Source organism: Triturus cristatus, chromosome 6, assembly GCF_964204655.1.
Source record: "Triturus cristatus chromosome 6, aTriCri1.1, whole genome shotgun sequence".
Taxonomy (NCBI): Eukaryota; Metazoa; Chordata; class Amphibia; order Caudata; family Salamandridae; genus Triturus; species Triturus cristatus.
In genome coordinates this window covers 1,036,709,824-1,036,721,933 of record NC_140589.1, presented here as the reverse complement: position 1 = coordinate 1,036,721,933, position 12,110 = coordinate 1,036,709,824, and the positions used below count along the sequence as shown (strand labels likewise).

The 12,110-nt window shown below is 43.5% G+C and overlaps 1 protein-coding gene across 6 annotated transcripts in view; it reads left to right on the top strand.

Moving 5' to 3' along the window:
• The window catches only part of LAMA2 (laminin subunit alpha 2), a 3,129,796-nt gene that overhangs the window by 2,865,807 nt on the left and 251,879 nt on the right, over window positions 1-12,110 (top strand). For all 6 annotated transcript variants that reach the window (XM_085611831.1, XM_085611827.1, XM_085611830.1 and 3 more), the window contains one exon: window positions 4,893-5,017. In XM_085611831.1, coding sequence (XP_085467957.1) covers window positions 4,893-5,017 — 125 coding nt within the window. The remainder of the gene's footprint in view (window positions 1-4,892; window positions 5,018-12,110) is intronic.

Below are 12,110 nucleotides of genomic sequence, written 5' to 3'. Positions count from 1 at the left end.
TACATCACTCATGACATTGTCAGTGACATCATTGATGACATCACTGATGACATGTTAAATGACATCACTGATGACATCATCCAGTAAGTGCAATTATTTTAAACAGTTTATGATTTTTTGTATATATATATATACACTATGGTATTACAAAAGTTAAATAAGTATATTAGTTGTACTACTGGTGTGTGATACTTCTTCTAACATATATTATGTGAGTGGTTGTATGACTACATGTATCATTGTGTGAATGGCTGTATGAGTCACTGGGTGTGTGAGTGGCTGAATGGGTGAATAAGTAGGCGTGTGAGTGGCTGTGTTGGTGAGTGAGTGGCTGTGTGAGTGGTTGTATTAATGGTTGTATAAGTGAGTGAATGGGTGTGTCAGTGGCTCAATAGATGAGTGAGTGGCTGTGTGAGTGACTGTATAGGTGAGTGAGCGGGTGTGTAAATGGTTCTATGAGTGAATGGGTATGTAAATGGCTGTATGGGTGAGTCAGTGGATGTTTGAGTGGGTGTTTGTGTGAATGGCTCTATTGGAGAGTGAGTTTCTGCGTGAATGGCTGTATGGGGGAGTGAGCAAATATGAGAGTGCTTGTATGGATGTGTGAATGGTTATGTAAGTGGTTGTGTGGGTGTGCAAGTGAAAGCATGAGTACTTGTATGGGTGAGTGAGTGGGTGTGTTGAGAGGCTGTATGAGTGAGTGAGTGGGTGTGTGAGGGGGTATTTGGATGACTGAGTGGTTGAGTGAGTACTTGTATGGGTCAGTGAATGGGTATGTGAGTGGTTGAGTGCATGTGTGAGTGGGTCTATGAGAGGTTGTATAGGGATGAGAATGAATGTGTGAGTAGTTCTGTGGATGATGTAATCAGTAATGTAATCAGTGAGGTAATTTGAGATGTCATCAGTGATGTCACTGACCATGTCATGAGTGATGTAGTATGTGAGCTCAGGTAACTATAACTGCTGAATTTCACTGGTTTTGCACAAGTTAAATATGAGCCTAGCTATAATGTCCCTTTAACCTTTGGTTTTTTCAGTGAATTTCTAAGGTGTTTCAATTCTATTTCCTAACTATAATGTCCCTGTAACCTTTTTTTCTTCAGTTAATTTCTAAGTTTTTTAAAATGTGTATTTCCTAACTGTAACCACTAACCTTGGACACTGAGTGTGTGAGTGAGTGCATGAGTGTCTCAGCAGGTCTTTGAGTGGGTGAGAGAGTCTCTGAGTGGGTCTCTAAGTGGGTGCATGAGGGTCTAATTGGGTTTGTCAGTGGGTGCATGAGTGCCTGAGTGGGTCTGTGAGTGTTGCATGAGTCTCTTGGTGGGCCTATGAGTGGATGCCTGAGTGTCTAAGTGGGTCTGTGAGTGTGTGTGTGAGTGTTTGAGTGGGTGTGTGAGTGAGTGCATGAGTCTGATTGGGTCCGTGAGTAGGTGCATGAGCCTGAGTGGGTGCGTGAGTCTGAGTGGCTCAGTGTGTTGGTGCATGAGTATCTAAGTGGGTCTGTGAGTGGATGCATGTGTGTGTTATTTGGTCTGTAAGTGGGTGCATGAGTCTCTGAGTGGGTCTGTGAGTGTCCCCTGTTTTGCCCCTTCTGCTCTGTTTTGCCTTACTTACTTGTTTTTTTACCCTCTGTTTTGCCTTTTTCCCCATTTTTCTGTTATCTGTTTTGCCTTTCCTGCTCTTTTTATCCCTTCTGTTTATCCTTTTTTCCTAGTTTTTCTGCCTCCTGTTTTGCCTTTTCTGCTCATTTTTCTGCCCTCTGTTTTGCCTTTTCTGCTCATTTTTCTGCCCTCTATTTTTCATCCCCCGGGGCCCGGCCTTAACCCCTTCGCTGCAAGCCTTCCTCACCCATGCTAAGCCTTTTTTGGCTATTTGGGGTAGTTCATGCTTAGACCCTTGTAACTTTTTGTCCACATAAGGAATCCGCACCAAATTTGTGTCCTTTTATTCCAGCATATTGAGGACTCTAAAGGTACCCAGGGTTTGTGGATTCCTCTGGAAGGGCTGAGAAATTGGCCAAATTACAGTTAATTTCCTTTTTTCCAGCGTCTGTTCTTTTCCCTACAAAAGGTATCAGCAAAGGGTTTATAGTGATAAAATCACCATCTTCACAGCTTTCAGGAACAGGCAGACTTTTGTCAGAAAACCACATTTTTCTACACAGTTTTGGCATTTTACTGGGACATAGCCTAATTTTCCTATTTTCATGCTTTCAGCATCCTTCCAGTTAGTGGTAGAAATGGGTATGAAAGCAACAATGGATCCTGGAAAACTATACGTTTCTGACAAGTAGACAGACATAAGTATGAATTCAGCAAGGGATCATATGTTTAGATGCTTCAAGTTTTTTTTTATAGAAACTAATAGTTTAAAAAATATTGAAATTGAGTTGCAAAAACAGCCATTTGTGCCAACGTTTTCACCTGTAACCTTTTTCTAAGTATGGTAGATTTTTTAAAGCAATATACCGTTATGTCCACTGGCCCCTTCTGGTTGCAGTATGTATAGGACTTGTAGGTTCACCAAGAACCTGAGGAACCCAGAGCCAATAACTGAGCTGTGTCTTGCAAGGGTTTTTCATTGTTTAACGGGTATGTTGCAATTCATTTGGTAAAATATAAAGAGTGAAAAATAGGTATCACGGAAACCAATATATTTCCGTAATGGTAAAAAAATATAGGGTTTAGAAGCAGTGGTTATTTGCACATCTCCGAAATTGTGGGTACCTATACAAGCATGTGAATTAGAGGACATTTTTTAGACATTGTCTTACATTTGGAATGCAGAAATGCAAAGAAAGTCATTCGGCAATAACACTTGTTTTACTATTCTGTGTTGCCCTAAGTCTTCCAATACAAATGGTACCCCACCTGTGTGGGTAAGCCTAGGGCCTGTGACGGGAAACAGGCCAAAACACAAAGTGGACACATCACATTTTTTTGGTGAAAACTGACTCTTTTTTGCAATGTGCCTAGCTGTGGCTGTGGGACCCTAGCTCAGCCGGCAACTAAGGAAACCTAGCAAACCTGTAAAGTTTTTTTAAACTAGACACCCCAGGAAATCCAGGATGGGGGTGACTTAGGTACCTCTCTCCAGGTTCTGTTACCCAGAATCCCTTACAAACCTCAAACTTCATAAAAGAAACACATTTTCCTCACAATTCTGTGATGTAAAGTTCTGGAATCTGCGTGGAGCAACAAACTTCCACCCACCTAGCATTCCCCAAAGTTTACCAACAAAAATGGTACCTCAATAGTGTGGGTAGGCCTAATACCTGCGACAGGAAACGGCCCAAAACGCAACATGGACACATTACATTTTCCCACTGCAAACTGACCCTTTTTTTCGCAGTGTGCCTAGCTGTGGATATAGGGCCCTAGCTCAGCCAGCACCGAGGGAAACCAAGCAAACCTGTAAATTTTTGAAAACTAGACTCCCAGGGGAGTCCAGGATGGGGTCACTTGGGTGCCTCTCACCAGGTTCTGTCATCCAGAATCCCTTGCAAACCTCAAATATTTCTGTGAAGGACACGTCTGGAATCTAAGTAGAGCCACAAACTTCCACAAACCCAGCATTCCCCCAACTCTCCCAATAAAAATGGTACCCCACTTGTGTGGGTAGGCCTAGTGCCCGTGACAATAAATGGCCCAAAACGTACTGTGAAGACTTCAAAATTATCAATAGCAAAAAGACCTTGTTTTGCTATGGAGTCACCTGCATTTTTGGTCCGGGGCTCGGCGGCCATCTTGGTAAACATACAAATCCCAGACATTTCTGAAAACTAGACACCCAGGGGAGTCCAGGGAGGTGAGACTTATGTGGATCCCCCAACGTTTTCCTACCCCAAATCTCCTGCAAACCTCAAATTTAGCTAAAAAAATACAAATGTTCTCACATTTCTGAAAGGGAAATATGTGGGATCACCGAGCTGTCCCAAATTTCCTACCACCCAGTGTTCCCCCAAGTGTCCCAATAAAAATGGTACCTCACTTGTGTGGGGGGGCCAAGTACCCGCAACAGGCATGGGCCCAAAACGTATTGTTGAGACATCAAAATTATCTATCACAAAACGACCTGGTTTTGCAAGGGTGACACCTGCTTTTTTGGTCCCCGGGCTCAGCGGCCACCTAAGGAATCATACCAAACCCACATATTTCTGAAAACTAGACACACGGGGGAGAAAAGGGAGGTGTGGCTTGCGTGGGCCCTCCAACGTTTTCCTACCCAGAATCCCCTGCAAACCTCAAATGTAGCTAAAAAATTCTAATTTTCCTTACATTTCTGTGTGGGATCACCACACCAGCACAAATGTCCTACCACCCAGCGTTCACCTTGGTCTCCCAATACAAATGATACCTCACTTGTATGCACTGCTTATTTTATTTGCCATTTTCAAAGAAATTAAACCTTTCTACAGGATAATTCCATAGGGCATTTACTATACAGCGAACATATCCCACACAGCTCGGTGAGTGCTACTGTGATCTGCATAGATGTACTTAAACTGCATTCCTAGAGATAGTTCATGCAGGCAATGCTTCTTCCCACTGTTCACTGTACTAAACTTCGAGTGCAATCCAATATTTATATCTGCTTTAGTATCTTTTGTATTATTACCATAATTTGTGGGTCTTTACAATTTAATTGATGTCACTTCTTGGAATTTCTCCAGTGTCTATGTTCATGTGAGCTCACATCCTGTGATGCTATGAGGGGGCTGGTCAAACAATGGGTGTTGTCACTTCAACTACCCCTCGCATTTCAGTGAATCAATGTCCATGCTTCATTCATACCTAAAATCTAAATAGTCATTTTTGTAGCTAATCAACATTTTAGGGCACAGGTTTGATTTTATAGTGCATAGCACTAAAATATCTTTTTCTACTGGGTAGAAAGCGGATGCTGTGAAAACAAGCACTTTTACCGGCTGTATGGGTGAAACCTTCCTGGATGGCAAGCCTATTGGACTGTGGAATTTCAGGGACCGAGAAGGTGACTGCAAGGGATGCGCTGTGAGGTTGGTGTAATTCTATAATAATTTTTTTCAGAAGTTTCTTCTTGATGCATAGTAAACTATGTTTATAAAGTAATTATGACATTTTCTTCACTGGACTTTGAACCTTTATATAAAAAGAATATCTGTTGAGTCATGGACAGAGGTTATCTACTTTTTGTATTTCTAGTATGGGGGACACTTGCTCTCAGATACAGTTTACAAGCCAAAGACCATCAAAAATATGTTTATGCATTGGTAGTTTATATCGCATTAACTTAGCTGGAGAATGACAGAGAGTCGTGCATTATTATATCTTTGTATTACACAGTTTTATTCCACTTTGCATAATTAAATTTACATCTCACATGTCACTTCGCATTTTTGCCACACTGAAATTAAATTATACACTCAGGATCAGAAAACGTACTGGGTTGGATGGTCACAGGGCAGTAAAAAGGTACTGGATCCCAAATGTAACAACTGGGGTCTTATGCCTCTGTTATGCTGTTACTGCGATTCTCCAAATAGGGAACCAAATGCCCCCCGAGCACTTGATTCTCGGGGTAGCAAGGCAGTTTCTTTCAGGGCTTACTCAGTGGAGGTTCTCTGGGGTAGAGACACAGATCTGTTCAGCACAACAAATAACACTTAATAAATGTCTGCGTAGTGAATGAGTTTACTTAAAAAAAGAGAAAAAACACTCTATTACATAGAAAAAGAAATACTAATTTAAAAAATAAGCAAATTTTCAGGTGGAACCGCCTACCCGACACCATCTAAAGAGGCTTACATCCTCCAGGAACAACACTACAAGGGGAGTCATGCAGGTTAGGCAACCCCCTAAATATACTCTTGTCTGCCCAAGCTGGAGGCACCTCTAATGGTCTGCAGACTAGCAAGCGCTAACTCCCAAAAATACCATATACCCTTCAGGTGCCTCACACAAAACATGGCTAGTGTATTAATAAAAAGGCAAGTCTACTGGCTTTGTCAAGGTGAGCCATATAATTCAATAGGTCAAAAACCCTCAGCTATAATGCATTTCAACATTGTAAAACCTTTTGAAATGTAACTAGAAATATGCACTGAATTAAACTTTCATTTTATAACTGTTTTATGCAATAATTGTAACTCTTGGTTGTATATCCTGCAACAATACTGCAATAAAACTGTGAACGCTTTAGTACTCATTGTGAGTGGCCCAATGAATGTGTTGATGTTTTGTCATCACTGGAGTTACTCATATCAGGGGTACTGTTAACTCCAGAGGTGGGTAAAATCCATCCCATTATCGGTTAAACCATAAAGATCCACCAAGAATTTAGGAATTACTAAGGGAATCAGTAATTCCAGGTCTGATTCCCTCATAATTTCTCATTTTGGGCCAGAATTCCTCCAGATTTCAGATATTTGTAGTGGCTGAAACTCTTGGGGAAATGTATGAGATCTGCAGTGTTCTGACAGATCTCATAATGCTGTTACCATCCCCATTGGGATTAAGAAGCCACTTACAATGAGGGCCTTTGTGTTGGAGCTTTCAACCAACCTCAGAGAACTTAAGAACAAAGGTCCATGCACCGTAGAGTCTCTGCGTAAAAGCCCCAGTTCCAGAAGAGTTTGTCTTTGAAGGCAAATATTTCTGAGTTCATTCTTATAGAGCCCTATGAGACTTATGATCACTCAAATACAATCAACTCTGGGGCTCATTCAGGGGGATGTAGCTCTCCTGGTAGCCCCCACAGCCACCCCCCACCCAGTATTATCTGCAAATTAGCATAGCACCCCACAGGACTTTGGGGTGCTCCTTTGCCCACCGACCTATTTCTTTTTTAACCGGCTGTTTGGTAAATTATTCCTTTTCCTTTAAAGTTATTTTATCTTTTATACACAAGTGCATGCTTACTTGTTCCTTTCTTGAATGTGTTTGCTGCAGCCCCATGTGGGATACCTACAATCAGGGTGCTGTGGAAGTCCATGCCCACACAGTCAGGAAATTCATCCACTCATCTGGCACACTCCTCTGCCAATGGAGGAGCGAGCTACTACTTCTGCCTTCTCCTGTCTAAAGTTTGCAGGGCCCACACAGCAGGCTCTGGAGAACCCAGTGCCCATGCAGGATCTACTCATTAGCATGGAATGCTCGTTCCTGGTGAAATGCGTTAGGCGGCATGGGTTCCACTTCCTATCAATGTGCATGTATTTCTTAAGGTGTGAGGGTAAACGGGAATGAGTTTGTTCTTGGAATCTCCCCGGTACAGGCACATGGTGCAAAGGCCTTTGGCCACTCCTGTGCAGCAGGATCTGACATACACAGTCCCCCATCTATGTGCCCAGGGACATTTTCATTTAAGTATAGCACAACAGTAATCTTCGGTTGCTGGGCCCACTGGCCACTGGTACACTTGAGGGAACAATGAAGAACCACTGAATGCAGCACAGATTTACTAGTCCCAAAGGCCCTGAGATGGGTCACACACAAGCATCAGGGAAAATTTAAGTTTTCTGTGGCCAAATGTATGTGGTTTGTGGCTCCTTGATTCTGAGAGTCTGATCCATCCATAGGAGTGATTGCTTAGGGCCTCGTGGCCTCTGAAGCTTTTGGATTTGTCCAGAGCTTTGTTTTTACCCACTCTTCCTCCATTCCTTCCCTCCGCTATTTCCCAGCAAGTTCTTGCACTACTGACCCCTAAAGGATTGGAGATGTCATTGTCACTGGCCCTGGAAACAAAGTCCACATTGACCCTAGAAGCCCACTTGTAGAGTCATCCCCAGGCAGGTGTTCATCTATACAGTAGAGGTTCCATGATAAATCATCGCCAACAAAAATATTGTGGCACAAAAATATTGTTAAAAAATATTGTTAGCAAAAATGTTGTCTTCCTTTAATTACACAGGAATGACAAACATATTGTGACACTAATATTATGGCTGGGGAGATCAGCAAAAACAAGGTAACAATATATTTTAAAATAACTATACATGCAGATTGACAAACATTAAAAAAAGATTTAATTTCAGAAACATTTATTTACTACTCCAACTCGTTCTTATTAAACAGTAAGATAAGTGTAAGACTTTCTTTTTTTTAAAACTTCATTTATACTTAAATCAGGCATACATTATTGGGAATCCTTCCCAATATATCACAGTTGGTAGCAAAATGTATTTCACACACATAACACCACCGGACACAATTGATCTACAACATTGAGTGGTCAGAGTAACTTGTTGATCCATATTGTATACATCAAAGATCATGACGGGCGCCGTTGCCTAGCCAGCATGCAACTTAAGGGGCCAACATTGCTGCAAAGGAGTTTGGAACCAGGTACGTCCACTGCGACAGAAGCATGCTGACAGAGATACGTCTTGAATAGGTCCCAGATATTTTTGGGGCGGTTCGTCGGTGGCATAAGGTCCCAAAAGGAGGTCAGTTGTGCCTGGCAGTGTGAGACATTGACCAGTCACGCTTTCACTGTGGGCGCTGGCCTACGCCCCCAGTGTATTGCCACCCTGCACTTGGCCAGCAGCAGTAACATCGCGACAAGGCAGCGGTATGTGTCCGGGGTCTCCCTAACATATCCAAGTAAACATATCTGTGGGTCTGGTAGAAAGGAGTCTCCCATGATGGCACTGACGGTCTCACACATGGTCCTCCAGTAATCCGCCAACCTCTGACAAGTCCAGGCCAGATGCATGAATGTAGCTTCCGGCGCAGAGCAGCATAAACACCTCAATTCGCCAGCCAATCCTATCCTATGTAGGTGTACGATACATTCTATGTAGATATTTAAAATGTATCAGTCGCAGTCTATAGTTAGGAGAAAGTCGTTCTGTTTGACGGCAGCAGTAAAGCCATTGCTCTGCAGGTATTTCCAGGCCTAAGTCTAGTTCCTATGCCTGGCTGGCCCTCGAGGCTTCCAGATGGGAAGTAGTCAGTGTCAGGGAGTAGAGTTGGGTAATGAGTTTGCGTGGCGATTTTGTTGTGTGGATATGTTCTAATGCCATAAAAATTAGGGGGGGGCAGAAAACACGCTGTATGAATTCAGACAGGTCGCCTTGATTTGATAATATAATAATGCGTCTAGTAGTGTGACCTTACGCTAGGCATTTCTGGTGAATGGGGGGAGAAACCAGTGCACCAGCACCAGCACGTCTCGCCGTGCCGCTATCTTGCAGTGTGGAGAAAGAGGGATGTGGTTGAAACGGTGTGGGGTACAGCCAGAAATGTAGAAAGCTCGCTTGGGCGCAGAGGGCGTACAGCTTTAGGTTTGGTGCACCAAGTCCTCTGCATGCCGGAGGCAGCGTGAGGATTTTATGTGATACTCTAGGCTGTTGGCCCGCCCACACTAGTGTAATCATGTCGGAGCGCAATTGCTTCAAGAACTGTGCTGTGAGGGGAAGCAGGACATTGACAAATAAATATAAAATGTTTGGTAGAACCACCATTTTCACAATCGCTATGCGCCCAGTGAGGGATAGCAGTAATTTGTTCCATATCTGGATACGTGCCTTGAGCCAATCTACAGCACGTCCGTAATTCACCCTCCACAACTCCTCCGTGTCTCTACTCAGCCATATGCCCAGATATCTAGTCAACTCAGATACCCATTTTATTGGATACATCATCTCGTATGGGTGCACGGCCTCAGTGAGTGGGAAGAGTATTGATTTACTCCAGTTAACCTGAATGGCCGAGTAACCCCCAAATTGGATCTCTTCCTTCGCCATATGGTCTAGGTTCTTGCGTGGCTCACAAACGTACAGGGTGATATAATCGGCGTACATAAACACCACAAGTCCTCGGGTGGTGAAGCTGATACCTCCTCCACCTGGTGTTAGTTCAACCTAACCACCAGTGGCTCTAGTGCCTTCGGAAACAGGAGCAGCGAGAGGGCGCATCCCTGCCAAGTACCACGTGTGATTGTGATGAGGTCTGAAATATGACCATTTAGTTTAATGCATGCCGAGGGAAGAGTATGTAGTTTCTGGATTTTTTTTTTACAAAGCTTGAGCTGAACCCAGGCATCCGAGAAGGTGGAAAAGGAACAACCATTTTAGGGATTCAAATGCCTTTGTGGCATCAAGAAGAGCCGCTACTGCCGGCAGGGAGGGATGAATGTGATGCACAATGGAGAATATAGTACGGAGATTGTGCGACGTGGCCCTCGCCAATATAAACCCGGACTGATCGGGTCACACAGTTAAAGGCATGAGAGGCAACAGACGGTTCACTAGAATCTTCGCGTATATTTTGTCACCTCTCTTTATTAATGACAGGGGGCAATAGGAATCACAGAACTCTGGGGGTTTGTCTGGTTTGTGTTTAGTTATAATGATTGCCTCACGGAGAGTTGGGGGAGGTGGCCCATCGACAGTGAGCCTTGGTACATCTCGATAAGATGCAGGATGAGTATAGTGGGGTATTTCTTATAAAAGGCAGGCGTAAGCCCATCTGAGCCGTGGGCTTTCTCCCCAGGGTGGCTGGCAATACTTTTTGCGATTTCTTCTGGCATGATCGGCGTATCAAAGTATTCCTTAAGTAAAGCTAAGCAAAAAAGGAAGACATGACTGTAGGTAATTTTGTGGGGGATGTAATCAGTTGACAATTGTTATCTAGCAATTTGGACACATATGTCGAGGCGTGTGGCCTGTGCAGCAGTCCTGCCAGCGTCCAACTGGGCCGTCCCCTTCCCCTTATCATCGTGCCTGCTTTTCTCGCCCCAGGTAATGTACCTCCCTATCCACCTCGAAAGTGTTAGGCTTTCCGGTGATTATACCTACTATTCCTTCTCCACTTTAATCAACATTGTGGAATGGGGTGGACTCTGGAGGAGTTAGATTTACTCTTCCCACTCCAATCTAATATGGAAAGTATTGGACCCTCAAAATGTTAGATTTAGTATTCCCACTCCAATCTATGCAGCAGTAGTAAAATTGTTGAACTCCGGAAGTAAAAGTGTTTAATGTTGTAGGGTGTTAGACCTAGCATCTTTTGGTGTGGTTTCCCTTATTTTTTTTGCTTCTACCCTCCTTTTTTTGGTTGTGTGATGGACTTTGATTTTGCTGGTCTTTGGATTCTGGGCACATTACCACTGCTGAACAGGGCTAAAGTGCATGTGCTCTGTGTCTAAAACGTAATGGCATTTGGTTTCTCTGTGATTGACATATTTGATTTACTATCAAGTCCCTAGTACAGTGCACTACGTGTGCTCAGGGCCTGTCAACCAAATGCTACTGGTAGGCATTCAGCACTGGTTGTGCCACCCACATGGGTTGCCCTCTAAAAGTGTCTCAGGCCTGCCGCAGTTTTTAAATGCCATGGCGAGCTGCAAGTGCATCTACTTGCAAGGCCCAAATCTTCCCTTTTATTACATGTAAGGGACCCTTAAGGTAGGCCCTAGGCAGCTCCAGGGGCCAGTGGTGTGTGTTTAAAAGGTGGTACATATGCTTTTGAGTTTTACAGGTCCTGGTAGTGAAAAGTTGCTAAATTCGCTTTTCACTACTGCAAGTCCTATCTCTATCATAGGTTAAAATTGAAGCTGCCCTGTAGCGGGTATCTTCCAATTGCGAGCTGATGTAAAATTGGAGTTTGGTGTCTCTGGACTTACAATTTAAAAACACATCTTTTAGTAAAGTTATCTTTTAGATTGCAGGTCTGAAAATGCCATTTTTTTAAAGTTGCCGTTTTCTTACTTCATCATTTGGTGCCTCTACCTGTCCCTAGAATACATGTCTGGGTTGCATGACAGTTGGGCTTTGTGAATTCACTCATAAACTAAGGGAGCTCAGGTGTGCCCTGCATAATAAACAAAATGGTATGCAGTTCCTAATGAAGACAAACGGGTCAGTGTTTGCCTGGAGAGTCAGCAGGGAGTGTGATTCTTCAGGAGCAAGTGCCCTCACTCACCCAGGTGGGTGTCATGCTTCATTATCGAGCATGCTCCTCATCGAGCTGGTGGTGCAATGCCCAATGGGCACCCATGAGGGGGCTCTTAACCAGAGACTTTTTCTTTTTGCCGTATATGAAGCCTGGGTGTGGGGGCTACAAGTGTAGATTGGTGTGATTGATGTGTGTGTGAGTGGGATAGTTCAGGTTTTAAATAGGTAAAGC